Consider the following 18,607-nt stretch of genomic DNA (forward strand, 5'->3'; position numbering starts at 1 on the left):
AGGCTGGTTCAACATACGCAAATCAATCAATGTAATACATCACATCAACAAGAGAAAGGACAAAAACCACATGATCATCTCAATCGATGCAGAAAAAGCATTTGATAAAATTCAACACCCATTTATGATAAAAACTCTCGCCAAAGTGGGTATAGAGGGAACATATCTCAACATAATAAAATCTATGTATGACAAACCTATAGCCAGCATAGCTCTCAATGGTGAAAAACTCAAAAGCTTCCCACTAAAATCTGGGACAAGACAAGGATGCCCACTATCACCACTCCTATTCAACATAGTCCTGGAAGTCCTAGCCACAGCAGTCAGGCAAGAGAAAGAAATAAAAGGGATCCAAATTGGAAAAGAAGAGGTAAAAGTGTCATTATATGCTGATGACATGTTACTATATATAGAAAACCCTAAAAGGTTCACAAAAAAGCTACTAGAGCTGATCGAAGAATTCAGCAAGGTAGCAGGTTACAAAATTAATGTTCAAAAATCAGTTGCCTTTCTTTACACTAACGATAAATCAACAGAAAAAGAAAGTAAAGAAACAATCCCCTTTAAAATAGCACCCAAAGTAATAAAATATCTGGGAATAAATCTAACCAAGGAGGTGAAAGAATTATACACAGAAAACTATAAACCATTGATGAAGGAAATTAAAGAAGACTTTAAAAAATGGAAAGATATTCCATGCTCTTGGATTGGAAGAATCAATATTGTTAAAATGGTCACACTGCCCAAGGCAATCTACAGATTCAATGCAATCCCTATCCAGTTACCTAGGACATATTTCACAGAACTAGAACAAATCATAATAAAATTTATATGGAACCATCAAAGACCTAGAATTGCTAAAGCATTACTGAAGAGAAAGAAAGAGGCTGGAGGAATAACTCTCCCAGACTTCAGACAATACTACAGAGCTACAGTCATCAAGACAGCATGGTATTGGTACCAAAACAGACATATGGACCAATGGAACAGAATAGAGAGCCCAGAAATGAACCCACAAACCTTTGGCCAACTCATCTTCGACAAAGGAGGCAAGAATATACAATGGAATAAAGACAGTCTCTTCAGCAAATGGTGTTGGGAAAACTGGACAGCAGCATGTAAAACAATGAAGCTAGAACACACCCTTACACCATATACAAAAATCAACTCAAAATGGAATAAAGACTTAAACATAAGACAAGATACAATAAACCTCCTAGAGGAAAACATAGGCAAAACATTATCTGACATACATTTCAAAAATTTTCTCCTAGAAGAAATAAAAGCAAGAATAAACAAATGGGACCTAATGAAACTTACAAGCTTCTGCAGAGCAAAGGAAACCAGAAATAAAACAAGAAGAAAACCTACAGAATGGGAGAAAATTTTTGCAAGTGAAACCGACAAAGGCTTGATCTCCAAAATATATAAGCAGCTCATATGACTCAATAAGAAAAAAATAAACAACCCAATCCAAAAATGGGCAGAAGACCTAAACAAGCAATTCTCCAAGGAAGACATACAAATGATCAAAAAGCACATGAAAAAATGCTCAATATCACTAATTATCAGAGAAATGCAAATCAAAACTACAATGAGGTATCACCTCACACCAGTCAGAATGGCCGTCATTCAAAAATCCAAAAATGACAAATGCTGGAGAGGCTGTGGAGAAAGGGGAACCCTCCTACACTGCTGGTGGGAATGCAGTTTGGTGCAGCCACTATGGAAAACAGTGTGGAGATTCCTCAAAAGACTAGGAATAGACTTACCATATGACCCAGGAATCCCACTCCTGGGCTTGTATCCAGAAGGAACCCTACTTCAAAAAGACACCTGCACCCCAATGTTCATAGCAGTACTATTTACAATAGCCAAAACATGGAAACAGCCTAAATGTCCATCAATAGGTGACTGGATAAAGAAGATGTGGTATATTTATACAATGGAATACTACTCAGCCATAAAAACTGACAACATAATGCCATTTGCAGCAACATGGATGCTCCCAGAGAATGTCATTCTAAGTGAAGTAAGCCAGAAAGAGAGAGAAAAATACCATATGAGATCGCTCATATGTGGAATCTAAAGACTCATGGACAGAGAATACAGACTTGTGGTTACCAGGGGGGTAGAGGGTGGGAAGGGATAGACTGGGATTTCAAAATTGTAGAATAGATAAACAAGATTACACTGTATAGCACAGGGAAATATACACAAAATGTTATGATAAATCACAGAGAAAAAAATGTGACAATGAGTGTGTATATGTCCATGAATGAAAAATTGTGCTGAACACTGGAATTTGACACAACATTGTAAAATGATTATAAATTAATAAAAAATGTTAAAAAAAAAGGTTCACACACACACACACCCCACACATTATATAATATGCAAAACCTAAATTTTTTGCTTCACAATATATCTGGATATCCTTCTTTGTTCCTAAAATGTAGTTTAATCCTTTTTTTAAATGGATGTGTAATATTGTAATCCCTTCTTGATGGACACTTAAAATTTTTCCATTTTTTACCTTAGAATGAAAAATGCTTCACAGAACATTCTTATGTGATTGATACTGATATATCTATGTAGATATCTATCTATCTGTACAAGTTTCGTTATAAGAGAAATTTCTAGAATTTCTAGATAAGGAATAGGCACATTTTTAATAGTTATTAGCAAATAAGTATGATGATAATGATAGCAAAACCTTATACAGTATTTTCTCGGTACTAGACACTGTTCTAAGTGCTTTGTAGAAAAAATGCCTCTACAAAAAATAAATATGTGCCAATTTATACTTCCTCAAAAATGTATGAACATATTTGTTTCCCTTTATATCCTCAGCAGTACTGGCTGTTGACAAATATTTTAGCTACTGCCAAGCACATAAATGGAAAATATCTTTCCCTATCAATATACCCATGGCATTTTTCACAGAACTAGAACAAATAAGCTGAAATTTATATGAAACCACAAAAAGCCTCCAAATTGCCAAAGCAATCTTGAGAAAAGAGAACAAAGCTGGAGGAATCAAGCTCCTTGACTGCAGACTATACTATAAAGTTAAAAAAACAGTAATCAAAACAGCACGGTACTGGCACAAAAACAGACACATAAAACAATGCAACAGAATAGACAGCCCAGAAATAAACCCACACACTTACGGACAACTAATCTACAACAAAGGAGGTAAAACTATACAATGGAGAAAGGACAGTTTCTTCAGGAAAACTGGACAGCTAAATGGATATCTAAAAGAATGAGATTAGAATGTTTCCTCACACCATCTATTAAAATAAACTCAAAATGGATTAAAGCCCTAAATATAAGACCTAAATCATAAAACTCCTAGATAAGAATATAGGCAGAACAGTCTTTGACATAAAAATTGCAGCAATATTTTTTTTTTTTGGATCTGTCTTCTAGGGCAAAAGAAACAAAAGCAAAAATAAATAGGACATAAACTTAAAAGCTTTGCACAGCAAAGGAAACCATCCACAAAATGAAAAGACAATCTACTTAATAGGAGAGAATAATTGCAAATCATATGACTGATAAGGGGTTAAGATCTGAAATCTATAAACAGCTCATACAAGTCAATATCAAAAATAAATTAAAAACCCGATTAAAATATGGGTGGAAGACTTGAGTAGACATTTTCCAAAGAAGATATACAGATGGCCAAAGGCACATGAAAAAATGCTCAGCATCACTAATTATCAGAGAAATACACATCAAAACCACAGTAAGAAATCATTTCACACTTATCAAAATGGCTATCATTAAAAAGCCTACAAATAATAAATATTGGCAAGGATGTGGAGAAAAGGGAACCCTAGTACACTGTCGGTGAGAATGTACATTGGTGCAGCCACTATGGGAAACAGTATGAAGATACCTTAAGACAGAACTACCATGTGACCCAGCAATTCCATTCCAGGGTATATATCTGAAGAAAACAAAAACACTAACTCAAAAAGATACATGCACTCCAATATTCATAGCAACATTATTTTAAAAAGCTAAGATATAGAGCAATCTAAGTGTCTTTCAACAGGTGACTGGATAAAGAAAATGTGGTATATATATATACACAATGGAATATTACTCAGGCATAAAAAAGAATGAAATTCTGCCATTTGCAAAAATGTGGATGGACCTAGAGGGCATTATGCTTAGTCAGGCAGAGAAAGACAAATACGATATGTTAATACTTATGTGTGGAATCTAAGAGATGAAACGAATGTATATAAAAAACAGAAACAGATTCACATACATAGAGAACAAACTAGTGGTTATCAATTGGGAGAGGAGAAGGGGTAGGGGTATGGGATTAAGAGATACAAACTACTATATATAAAATAAACAAGCAAAAAGGATATATTGTACAGCACAGGGAAATACAGCCATTAATTTATTATAACTTTAAATGGACTATAATCTATAAAAATATTAAATCACTATGTTGTACACCTGAAACTAATATTGTAAAGCAATTAAACTTCAATTTTAAAAAAGTTTTTTTAAGAGATGCTTTGCTATGTAGCACATGGCCAGTTTTTTTTTTTTTTAATTTCATGTGGACTTGAAAAAAACTGTAAATCTCAAACTGTTCATGCAGAGTTCTATATATGTCTACTTAAGTCAAGCTTCTTAATGATACTTTGCAAATTGTATTAATTTGGGGTCTCCTGAATCTATCAATTTCTGAGAGGGGTATACTAGAAATCTCCTACTATGAAATGAATTTATTCATTTCTCCTTGAATTTATGTTAAATTTTTGGCTTATTCATGTCTAGGCATACTCATGTAACTCCTTCATAGTGTCAGACACTGTAGGAATGAAACTATTAAATTATTAGAAAAAACCTTTTAATCTTAAAATTTGCATTTTGAAAGCATTAGTGGGTCTGATCAATTTTTCATATATTTACTGGCCATTGCATATCTTATACTGTGAGACAGACTTAAATCCAGATAGAAATTTTGCAGGTGATAAAAATGGCTTTTTATACCAGAAATATTGGCTTATTCAATAAATGAATATTGATATATATATACTCTTTACAAGTATCACATTTGTCAAGTCTCTCTCAATACCTATTTTAAATATACTGCTGCAGAGGAGGGAAATTTAGATTCTTAGATCCTAAACTAAAATTCCAGACATCTCAAACATGAAAATGTAAAAATTAAACCACAGAAACACTAGTACAATTGACAGACATCTAAGGATAAACCTGAAAAAATAATTCAACCTGAGCAGTAAGCACTGGCATAGTAGGGTCAAGAAAATATTCAAAAGAAGACAGTCTAAGGAACATCCTATACAAACATCTCAAGGTAAATTCTTATTCAGAGTTAGATCTTTATGCTTAGATAATGTTAACTTATCCTCCACAATACAATGTTTCAATACAATGTTTTTATTAAGATCTCTGCTAAAAAACTGCCATATAGCGGAAACTTTTTTTGTATTATAAAATTATTGTTGAAGATACTATATAGTTTAATGCTCCAAACAACAGGTTCTATATGACAAATTCCTTTTAAAATTTAGTAGGAGGAAAGAGTCTTGAGTCTTTGGAACCTATCTCTTAAATAATACAAAATATGCTACTTAGGTCTTCATTTTTGCATTAGTGGATAGGAAGCTCAGATATAAATTCAATGTTTTAATAATTGGCAAATTTGCTTCCTCTTCCCCTTCAAAATCTTGATTTTCTGTTCTAGTATTTTATTATACACATGCATAAAATGACACCATGATTCAAATCCATTTTGGAAACAGATACGATATAATAATAAAATAAAATTCAGGATCCCTTCTAGCAAAAAGGTTCTGAACCTATATCTTCTTATCTGTTTGTAAAGGGAACACTAATATATTAGGGAACTAATACTACAGTGGCCTTGAAAGGGGCAAGTGGAAATAGCTATATGCAAGTTATGAAGGAAAAATTTAGAAGCAAATACACTTTGGTGACCAGGGTCTTACTCTTACTACAATTACTATAACACCAACACCCAAACTGCAGCTAGGAAAAAAACGGAGATTTAAGTTTTCTTACTTTCAAAATGACTGTGCCTCTCTAGAAACATCTTCCTTCTGAGAAGTAAGCAGCAATTCAGAAGAACTTGCTCGCTGCTTCAGCTTACTACATCTCCTACTTCACTATTGGTTTGGTGACATCTTAGACATCTACAGTCTGGCTCTACATAAAAAACTTCAATAGGAAGATACTGTGAAGAACTGAATTTGAATCATCACTACTGTCAAAAGAAAGAAAACTCCAGTTACACATATCTAAATAGTTACTGTTTTCCCCTGAATAATTAAAAAAATAAAAATTCTCATATAGATACAGGCTTATACACATAATACCCCAAATCATAACCTACACTCTTCCCCTAGAAAAACCCATGAAAAAGACATTTTGCTCTCAGTAGAATTTTAGATTCCTTGTCAATTAAAATGAAAATTTTCACTTAACATTTCTTAATAATTTCTTGTAAAGGGACATTATATACACATAGATTTTACCTCTTTCAATATCATCTATTGGAGATGCTGGGGACATCTTGTTTTCGGATGGAGAGTGTTTTACAAGGTTGGGAGTCCTAGTTGAATTCCTCATTTGTTGCTGCTGTTGCTCTATACGATACTGAATTTTACTGCTTCCTTCAACTCTGCAATTAAGAATATCAAAAGGTCAAAACAAGTACAACAGCAATATAACAACAATTTCAATTCACAAAGTTACTGAAGTTGACCACTTATTCTTTTCCCTAGAGATCTTTAAAGTGATATTCAAGGATTAAACATTAATTTAATTCATTATTTAACAAATATTTATTGAGCCTTGCTATATGCATAGCACACACACAAGTCCACTGAGGGATACAAATGTGAATAAACGCAAAATCACTACTCAAAATTGAATACATAAGACATACACAAGTGACTAAAATAAAATGAAATTATACATAAGTGTATAAGGTATAAGATAGACCTTAAATTCTGAAGTTATCATTTCTGTTAAAATTAAACCATTTTACCATTTTTCATTCATAACGTTAAGACATGTTACTAAAGGAGAGTCACATAATTTCCCTTCAATACTTTTAAGAAAAGAATATGCAATACAATTATATTGAATTTGCCTCTCGCATTATCAGTCACCACATCCTCTTAGTTCTTCCTTCACAAGGCATTTAGAACTTCACTTTTCTCTTCATTCTTACTCTCAAAAACCATGATTTATGCATTTTTGTTTTACACATTGTTTCATTTAAATTAGTTTGTTTGGTGGATTCATACTTCAAAACAAGAATTAGATTCTTGGTTAAAAACTCTTTAACACGTAATTACTGCCAATAAGGCAAGGTCCTAATTTCATAGTTAATATTGAAGGCATTAGCCTCAACCTACCTTAATAACCTCTAGTCTACTATCAACCTTGATCCCCACTTTCTAATACTCTACAAAGGCACAAAGACAAATCTGTGCTCTATTCAAGTCTTATTCATAGGCTCCAAGTAAGTCATATATATCCCTGCCTTCAGACCTTGCTTACATCCTCACGGTCTCTCTGATCATTTAAATCATTAGTTTCCAAACTTTCCTACAAATAAAAATCACCTGTGGAAATGGGTAATTTAAAAATAGAGCTTCCCAGGCTCCTTCCCCGATCTGTACTTAGATGTGGGAACTAATATGTTTAACAAGCACTCAAAGGTAATTCTTATCATTAAATATATTTGAGGGGGGAAAAAGCCCTAAATTTTAACTTCTTCTCAAGGTACATCAATAAGGGCTCTCTGAATGCTCCAATCAATCATAACCTCTTCCTTCCTTTAATTCCTAGAACAATTTTTATCTATACTATTTGTATGGCTTTTAGAGCATATCCCTCATATTACATGTTAATTAATGCACTGCCTATTTCCAAAAAATTTTTTGAGATGGCTATATTCTCTTATTGTCTTTTCTAGTGGAACTGTCTGTTAATCCAATTAAAATGTTTAAGATTTGAGGTTAGTATTTGTAAAGGAAATTATCCTTTTTCTAGTGCCTTAAATATCTAGGTGCTTGATAAATTTTTACTAATGAATATGAAATTATTTTAAAAAGTGTATAATGACTTCTTTCAGTCCAGTTCTATGAAAGCACCTATAACAGAATAAGAGATACACCTATACATACAGAAAATATTCAGAAACAAAACAAGCTTTGTTTTATCACAGGGGGAAATGGTTAAAGCTTTTGGATATAGATCTCCATCAAATTTAAACTTAGAAAAAGATAATAACATTTTTATACCACACAGAAATAATCCTTGTATAATAATGTGACTTAATCCACTAGCTTTTTCCACTGACATTTCCTTAGCAATTTATGTGTTGATAAAATAAAATTTATTTTATTAACCACATACCTTGTTTTTTTAACAGTGATGTTGCTGTTGAGTTTTTCTAGTCGACATTCCCCAGTATCATGGTTAATAATCAAAATGCATTCTTTTAAATAAGGTTTCTTTGAACCTTTGAAAACAGTTACTGGTGTAGTTGATCCCTGTTTAAAAAGTTAATTATTATTACTTGAAATTTATAATAGAAATTCAGTTGGGAGGGCCACTGAGATCTTCTATCTTTCTCAATCTATTTTATACTTCAAGTTACCTAACTACCTAAACTTACTACTCTGGCAACAAGTAGTACAGTAAAAAATACAGATAAAGACAGGCTGAGATCTCAAAGCTGCTGTCATTGAGGAAAGAAAATAGAGGAAGTACTTGCCCTGAGGAAGAATTTGCAGATGTGTAGATGTGATCTGCAGTAGGCAATTGGGATTCAATTCTAATGCAACCAATATTTCTTACAAAAAAGGGAAAAGAAATCCTGAATTATATTTTCTACCCCTCCTCTTCTTCCTTCCTAAGTTTAATTTTTTAAATCTGGCATTTCATTAAAGTGGTGCTTCCCTATGCAGATTAAGGAAAATGAATGTATCAAGAAACATATGTTACACTAAACCTACTGGTTAATTTTAGCATCATTAAAAGTGGGACAATCAGACATTATATGCTTCATGATGTGATATAAAAGGTATGCAGAATCATCTATAGAAGTATTTTTGCCTAAAAAATCCCCACAAAGAATCTAACTCTTGTCAAGCCTTTAGATACAACTACCAGTTTATAGGAAATATGAGGAATAGAGGAACAAGTTGAATAATACCAGAAAGAAGTAATTTGAAATCCAAAATGTGGATATTTTCTCTGGGACAAGTAACCTGATTTCACCAACAAACCAGTGGCATGAAAGTGGGGAGGGACTTTTACAGAAGAAAAGAGACTTAAGAAACACAATATCAAAATACAATAATAGGACTCTTACATGGATTCTGAGGGGGAAAAAACTGAAAAAAAATTTTTTGAGACTATCATGAAAATATGAATATGGACTAGATATTATAATTAATTCTGCTATGGGTGATAACAGTCTGGTTAGCATGGTAGTTAGGTAAAAATAAAAATATCCTTATCAGTTAGAGATGAGTATGTAAACATTAATGTAATGGCATGTCTGGCTGGGATTGCTTTAACATATGTCAGGAAAAAAAAGTGGTAGAAAATGATATAAAAAAGATTAGCAAAATGCTGATAACTATTAAAGGTCAGTGATGAGTACCTGGTGGAGTTCATTATATTATTCTATTTTCCATAATAAAATATTAAAGAATCCTAGATTCTTACTAATAACTAACATCTACCTACATGCTCCTCCTCTGTCCTTTGTCTCTGCCTCCCTTAACCCTGAAGGAATTTTATGTTTCTCATTCTCTTATTTTATCCCACATATAAGTATCCCTAAACAATATATTATATTTACTTGGTTTTGAAGTTTACAAAAGAACATTAAACTTTTAGAGCACTGACCGATTATAATAATTTTGTCAAATACAATAGTAATATTAGATCAGGTTAGAAAAAGGCAATTTCTAAAAAGATTAAAGGGCATACCATATTTAAAAGTTTTTATGATAAAAACTCTCACCAAAGTGGGTACAGAGGGAACATATCTCAACATAATAAAATCTATGTATGACAAACCTACAGGCAGCATAGTACTCAATGGTGAAAAACTCAAAAGCTTCCCACTAAAATATGGGATGAGACAAGGTTGCCCACTATCACCACTCCTATTCAACATAGCCTTGGAAGTCCTAGCCACAGCAATCAGGCAAGAGAGAGAAATAAAAGGGATCCAAATTGGAAAAGAAGAGGTAGAAGTGGCACTATATGCAGATGACATGATACTATATATAGAAAACCCTAAAAGATCCACACAAAAACTACTAGAAATAACTGAAGAATTCAGCAAGGTAGCAGGTTACAAGATTAATGTTCAAAAATCAGTTGCATTTCTTTACACTAATGATAAATCAACAGAAAAAGAAAGTAAAGAAACAATCCCCTTTAAAATAGCACCCAAAGTAATAAAATATCTGGGAATAAATCTAACCAAGGAGGTGAAAGAATTATACACAGAAAACTATAAACCATTGATGAAGGAAATTAAAGAAGACTTTAAAAAATGGAAAGATATTCCATGCTCTTGGATTGGAAGAATCAATGTTGTTAAAATGGTCATACTGGCCAAGGCAATCTACAGATTTAATGCAATCTCTAACAAATTACCCAGGACATATTTCACAGAACTAGAACAAATCATAATAAAATTTATATGGAACCATCAAAGACCTAGAATTGCCAAAGCATTACTGAAGAAAAGGAAGAGGCTGGAGGAATAACTCTCCCAGACTTAGACAATACTATAGAGCTACAGTCATCAAGACAGCATGGTTTTGGTACAAAAACAGACATATGGACCAATGGAATAGAATAGAGAGCCCAGAAGTGAACCCACAAACTTTTGGTCAACTAATATTTGACAAAGGAGGCAAGAATATACAATGGAATAAAGACAGTCTCTTCAGCGAATGGTGTTGGGAAAACTGGATGCAGCATGTAAATCAATGAAGCTAGAACACTCCCTCACATCATACACAAAAATAAACTCAAAATGGATCAAAGACATAAACATAAGACAAGATACAATATCAATGGTTTATAGTTTTCTGTGTATAAATCTTTCACCTCCTTGGTTAGACTTCTTCCTAGGTATTTTATTACTTCGGGTACTATTTTAAAGGGGATTGTTTCTTAACATTCTTTTTCTGTTGATTCATCGTTAGTGTAAAGAAGTGCAACTGACTTTTGAACGTTAATCTTGTAACCTGCTACCTTGTTGAATTCTTCAATCAGCTCTAGAAGATGTGGTATATTTATACAATGGAATACTACTCAGCCATGAAAACCGACAACATAACGTGATTTGCAGCAACGTGGATGCTCCTGGAGAACGTCATTCTAAGTGAAGTAAGCCAGAAAGAGAAAGAAAAATACCATATGAGATCGCTCATATGTAGAATCTAAAAAAAAAAAGAACATAAATATAAAACAGAAACAGACTCATAGACATAGAATACAAACTTGTGGTTGCCAAGTGGGTGGAAGGTGGGAAGGGATAGACGGGATTTCAAAATTGTAGAATAGATAAACAAGATTATACTGTATAGCAGAGGGAAATATACACAAGGTCTTATGGTAGCTCACAGAGAAAAAAATGTGACAATGAATATATATATGTTCATGTATAACTGAAAAATTGTACTGAACACTGGAATTTGACACAACATTGTAAAATGATTTTAAATCAATAAAAAATATTAAAAAAAGACAAGATACAATAAACCTCCTAGAAGAAAATATAGGCAAAACATTATCTGACATACATCTCAAAAATGTTCTCCTAGGGCAAGCAATAGAAATAAAAGCAAGAGTAAACAAATGGGACCTAATGAAACTTACAAGCTTCTGCACAGCAAAGGAAACCATAAGTAAAACAAAATGACAATCTATGGAATGGGAGAAAATTTTTGCAAACGATGAAACTGACAAAGGCTTGATTTCCAGAATATATAAGCAGCTCATATGACTTAATAAGAAAAAAAACAAATAACCCATTCCAAAAATGGGCAGAAGGCCTAAATAAGCAATTCTCTAAGGAAGAAATACAAATGATCAATAGGAACATGAAAAAATGCTCAATATCGCTAATTATCAGAGAAATGCAAATCAAAACTACAATGAGATATCACCTCACACCAGTCAGAATGGCCATCATTCAAAAATCCACAAATGATAAATGCTGGAGAGGCTGTGGAGAAAAGGGAACCCTCCTACACTGCTGGTGGGAATGCAGTTTGGTGCAGCCACTGTGGAAAACAGAATGGAGATTCCTCAAAAGACTAGGAATAGACTTACCATATGACCCAGGAATCCCACTCCTGGGCATATATCCAGAAGGAACCCTACTTCAAAAAGACACCTGCACCCCAATGTTCATAGCAGTACTATTTACAATAGCCAAGACATGGAAACAGCCTAAATGTCCATCAACAGATGACTGGATAAAGAAGATGTGGTATATTTATACAATGGAATACTATTCAGCCATAAAAAACAACAACATAATGCTATTTGCAGCAACATGGATGTCCCTGGAGAATGTCATTCTAAGTGAAGTAAGCCAGAAAGATAAAGAAAAATACCATATGAGATCACTCATATGTGGAATCTTAAAAAAAAAGACATAAATACAAAACAAATAGACTTATAGATATAGAATACAAACTTGTGGTTGCCAAGGGGGAGGAGAGTGGGAGGGGACAGACTGGGATTTCAAAATTTGTAGATATTGACAGGCATATGCAGAATACATAAACAAGATTATACTGTATAGCACAGGGAAATATATACAAGATCTTGTGGTAGCTCACAGTGAAAAAAATGTGACAATGAATATATGTATGTTCATGTATAACTGAAAAATTGTGCTCTACACTGGAATTTGACACAACATTGTAAAATGACTATAACTCAATAAAAAAAAAGGAAAAAAATTTAACAATCAGTAGAGATTTAACATATGACCACAAGGAGGAGTATGAGATAAATTTGGTCATTGAGAATGCCATAAAAGAGGCGTAGGTTAGACTTCTGAGAGGCTGGGAGAGAAAATGATGAAACCAAATGTAAGGAACAGGTTTTCCCCCTTATTTCTAAGATGAAAATGATCTACAGGAAGTCAAGTATGCATAGCACACAGATGAGGACACATCCAGAGCGGCCCTAGAAGAGGGAGATGTGGAGTACTTAACTGAAGCCCTGGTCAGGTAGAGAGCCAGGAGCACGATCATGACAAAACTAAGTTGGGCCTACCTGGCTGGTAAGCTTATTTTTAAGATGTCTTGACTGAAAACAAGTAAGAACTACAAAATAGCAATCCAAGGACTCCAAATTACATTTAAAAGACTCATACTATATATTTATGTATGTATATATATAAATATATACACACACGCACACACACACACACATATATGTATTTTAATTTGTATTCTTACCCAGAATAGGATACTTTTTAAAATTATAATACATTATTGTACTCTGAGTTTCTGAAGAATAAGTACTGGATCAGAAATTTTTTTTTATTGTTCTTAGCACCTAAAGTACTAAGCTCTTCACAGATACTCAATGAATGCCAAATATGAACAATGTGAACATTTTTATCATAAATAAAAAATGAAATAAACCTTTCATATACTCTCTACCTGCCTTCTCCACTTTGAACAAGTTTTTTTTAATTAAACTTTTTCCTCATTAAAGTGAGCATCATTCTTATTTTAAACTTCAATTTCTTGCCATGTCCCTGATTCCATACTCCAAAGAAAGAGTATTAAAATATCAAGGTACCAGGAAACTTCTAAGCATATGAACTTTCCTTGCCTCTAAGTAACCACTGAATACATCCTACCATCTCCGTGTTAACTGCTATAACCCAACTTCAGAACTCAATCATTGTCTCACCTAGATTACCATCATCCTCCTTCCTACTCTCCTTCCAATTTCGTTTCCCATCTGCTGACCGGCAAATCCGATGATGCCTGATTATGAATACCACAAAAAGAAATAATCATAATGGAATGGAAGAGTACAGTAGCACTCCCAAACATGAGGAAAACAAAAAGAAAAGAAGAGATGTTTGATGAAACTAATAAAGAACAAAAAAGAGAAAACAAATTCAAATAACTAATACATATAAGATGATAGAAATAAAAATCAAGTATATTGACTTTGAACTAAATGTGGATAGAATTCTCCTAACAAAAATGGAAAGCATTACACCGGGTTTAAAAATGAAACACAGAATATTCTGTTAAAAAAAGATATACTTAAACAAAATGTAAGCTAAAAAAAAGTAGAGACACTAAGATTCCATGAACATGCAAACAAAAAGAAAGCAAAGGTGGCATTATTAATATTAAATAAGGTGGTATTAGGCTTAAAATCACAAAAACAGGATAAGAAAGGTTTATTATACAATGATAAAATATATAATTCATTTAAAAGTATACTAGAAATAGACTTACAGATACAGAAAACAAATTTATGGTTATGGGGGAGAGGGTGGGACGGGATAAATTGGGAGTTCAAGATATGCAGATACTAATTACTATATGTAAAATAGATAAACAACAAGTTTATACTGTATAGCACAGGGAACTATCTTTAATATATTGTAGTAATCTACAATTAAAAAGAATATGAAAAGGAGTATATGTATGTACATGTATGACTGAAACATTATGCTGTACACCAGAAGTTGACACAGCAGTGTAAACTGACTATACTTCAATTTGAAAAAAAGGGGAAAAAAAGTATACTGTAACAGGACATTAAAATAGGATTCTGGTCCTAAAATAAGCTGAAGTCCCAAGAATGTGTTATGCTATCTTCCCATGTGAGCTAAGTAAACTCAATGGAAAGAATCAGACTAGGTTCACCTTGGATTGGAGGGTTGTCCAGAGTGGTATAGCAACCCGTCAGACATGTGGAACTCTCACAAGTCCAGGGTTTGAGGGCTAAAGTTGTTAAGCAACCACTAGAGATGCATTCATTGCATAACAGGAAGTATAGTTGGAAGGCTGAGGGCTATTTAATCCAGGCCCACAAAAGTACCCCACAAAATAGAGAGCCAGCACTAAAAATATGACAAATCCTAACAATCAAGTAAATTTTTTCCTTTCAAAATTCAACATTTTGAAATTTTATAGCAGTCAACCATAGAGAATTGTTTGTAAAAAGGAGAGATTTGCAAATGCTCATTATTAATCCCCTTAACAGTCTTCATTTTTATTAGTTTCTTCTATTTGATACTACCAAAGAAAACCTAGAGGAATGAGAATTAGAAAATCTACCCTATCAAAGAACCACCAGAACCTGGAGGTACTCTTAAAAGTATAAAATTTCTATTTTATGGAATGTCTCCAAGCATCTAGGCATTTTTACCAAGATGATGAAAGCAAGTTCATAAAGAGAATCAGAGAATCTAAACGCTTCAAACTAATGATCATTATATTTCCACAAAATGCCCACAAAATTAGTAACACTGAAGAAATGTAAACCTCCTACTTATTTAAAGAAGTTCTTTAATTAAGGGGAAAAATCCACAAAATTTAAGAATGTAATTTCTATTCTTATTTACAATTGTTTAAGGACTCTAATGCCCAGCAGAAAAAAAAATTGCTCTTAACAGGTAGTAATTTTAACAGTTTTCTTTCATTCCAGCAATCTGAAAGAGTCTCAGGATAAAATTCAATTTTTTCTGCATTACACATTAGGCCCTTCTTTATCTGATTCCTAAATACCTTTCCATCTCTCACTATGTCCCCATATGTCCCCCTTCTTACCTAGCCACTGTTTCTTACCTAGCCACATATAAATACAAGAACACTTATATGTGGTTCTTCAAGTGTAACAGACTCTTGTTGCTTTGTCTTATTCCATGCCTTTTTCTTTCTCTGCCTAAAAGGTTCTTCCCTCTTTCTTTCACATGAGTAATTCCAACTCATCTTTAAGACAGCATATCCTGATGTCTCCTCTCTCTCCCCTCTCCCTCCCACCGCAGGCTGAGTTACCTCTCTTTTATACTCACATAATATTCTGTGTATTCTCTTATGATAGTCCTTATATTACAAAATTTTCAGTTATCTCCTGCCTTCCTCATTAAATGGTAGTATTTTTTAGGACACTGACCATGTCTAGTCTATCTCTGTACTCCCAAAAGCTACCTAGCAAAGGACTTGCCACACAGAAAATACATGTGTATATGGTCTAGCTATTTGTCTCTTTCTCATGTACACATATACACACCCAAAAATATTGAGTCATATTCATTTTGGACATATTTCTGGTGGGCTGGGGAAGAAGTTACTTTTCCACAAATGATTTCTTTGCTGTTTCAAAATTTACAATTTGTAGGTTTGAAAATTTCCTCCTATAGTTGTCATTCCTTTAAGAAGTATTTTTAATTGAGACCATAATCAAACACATGGTGGATAACAACTCTAGATTATAGCAGGATCATGTGTGAATCAAAAAAGTTTATTAATAAGTGTAAGAATCCCCATCTACTTGGAGTAAAAAGCAATGCAAGAGATGAGGATGGGAGGAATGTTATTTTAGAAAACAATATTCTACATGACAAAGAACTCAGCTAAGGTTCTGCAAACCAATCGTCACTGGTCAATAATCCTATAATCTGAGACTAGGATAAAAGGTGGTACCTGTTATCTACTTGATGCTTTTTAATAACTTTTAAAATTAAATGAATGATTTAGGTTTTCCTTTAATAAACCTCATAAAGCAAAAAAGCCTTAGATTATTAGGTACCTAATTTCCAAACTATTTAAGAGGCACCAGAATCTGAACACTTTTTCATAACACAGTAATACAAAGGCTAACTTACCTACAATGTCTCGTACTGAATTGCTTTTTCATTTCCTTCAATTTCAAAGGAAGCAAATGAGAAATATACAATAAAGTGCCCCTGCAAATTTAATTAACCTTAGGGAAACTGTCAGAGGCAACTGATACACTCTGACATAAAAGCAGGGACTCAATATATAGTGTTGATTGATAAAAATAAGAAAAAGATGGAAGACTAGATAGAGAATAGAGTTTGCTTGCTATACCTCTGAACATGACAAGCCATCTCATAAATGCTTACAAGAGAAAGTGGATGATCTAGCACAAAACCATTCCTATTACAAAAATTAAACAAAACAAAGGGGAAAAAAATCTCAGAAAGTCCAGTGTTCTCTACAATAAAGTATAAAGTTAAGTCTTGGTTTTCTCTGAGAACAGATCAAATCAATACAGAAGAAAAAAAAAGAAACAACATGAAAGCTAAGAAGTTTCTAACTCAAGGACTGAGGGAAAAAAGCATACAACAAAGAATTTGTGTATTTATGTAAACAGTATTGAACAGTGTTACTGTGATACACCGGAACATTTTAAAATGGGTGAAACTTTTGGTAAGGCCTCCCTGACCTAAACTTTCTTTTCCAACCCATTCCCCAAATTATTGCTAAAATCACTCCCAAAGCACGAATCTAATCATGTTAGCTCTCTGCTTAAAAACGTCTAATGGTTCTCTAATACCTATGAGATAAACTCCAAATTCTGTATTATAACATAAAAGATTCCTCATAATATAATGCCCATCTACCTTTCCAGTCACTATTCCTATCAGTCATTTTTTCATTACCCTGTAATTTACATTAATTCATTTATTCCACAAAATTCTTGTTCTTTCTCATTGGAGTCTTTCAGATACTGTTACTTTGGCCTAGAATATTCCACTCCCTTCTACACAATGAAATTCTACTTGTCCTTTAAGTCTCAGCTCAAATAGTATCTGCCTTTTAAAGCCTTTCAAGATTCCACCAGGCAGAGTATTTAATTCTACTTAGGTGCTTAAACAGAATTTGTCTATGCTCTAATCTATCGCACTAGATGTTTGTGTCTGTCTGCTGTGACAGATTAGGACTAGAAGGTAGGGGATATGTTATTATTCCTAGTTTGGAATACAAAATTGCTCATAATGGTGATTTAATAAATATCTGTTTAGACCTCTAATTATTTCAAATCACTTAATATGATAGTTCTCAAAACTTACACAGTAGAGTTTAAGTATTTTAAGATTGCTTTACCTAAAATAGTTGAAAATAAGATTTTTTGCTGTTCTGTTTATTAATTACTTTAACTGACTACACTACATGAATTGTGCAATTATTTTCATTTAAATTTAGTGGAAATCCTGCAAAAAGATCTCTTCAATCTAAATATATAGAAATACTCACTTCTATATTTGGCAGAGTAATTGTCACTTGTTCACCTTTGCCGACTTCAAGCTCTCCTTCACAAGAAGTGTCAATAGAGGCAGGTTTGAAGTCATCTAAAAATAGATACAGATACAGATTTTTACAAGATGGAACAATATCTTAACATCTGTATATCAAAAATATGAGCATGCTTCAGAGTGATAAATCATTTTTCAACAGCCAGTAATTAAAAAGGGTTAGAAGGGTCTTAATGTTACAAATAAAACACAATACAGTTTATT

At 33.1% G+C, this 18,607-nt stretch overlaps 1 protein-coding gene across 3 annotated transcripts in view; it reads right to left on the reverse strand.

Annotated features, from left to right (window-relative positions):
* EAF2 (ELL associated factor 2) overlaps positions 1–18,607 on the reverse strand; it is a 51,662-nt gene that overhangs the window by 24,765 nt on the left and 8,290 nt on the right. For 2 of the 3 annotated variants that reach the window (XM_072964292.1, XM_031680586.2), the window contains exons 2-3: positions 18,345–18,439; positions 6,555–6,700 (exon numbers count right to left, since the gene is read on the reverse strand). In XM_072964292.1, coding sequence (XP_072820393.1) covers positions 6,555–6,648 — 94 coding nt within the window. In that variant the 5' untranslated portion in view covers positions 6,649–6,700; positions 18,345–18,439. Of the gene's footprint in view, positions 1–6,554; positions 6,701–8,448; positions 8,586–18,344; positions 18,440–18,607 lie in introns of all 3 variants that reach the window. The other variant, XM_031680581.2, reaches the window with a different exon arrangement.

The sequence above is a fragment of the Vicugna pacos genome, chromosome 1 (assembly GCF_048564905.1).
Source record: "Vicugna pacos chromosome 1, VicPac4, whole genome shotgun sequence".
Classification (NCBI taxonomy): Eukaryota; Metazoa; Chordata; class Mammalia; order Artiodactyla; family Camelidae; genus Vicugna; species Vicugna pacos.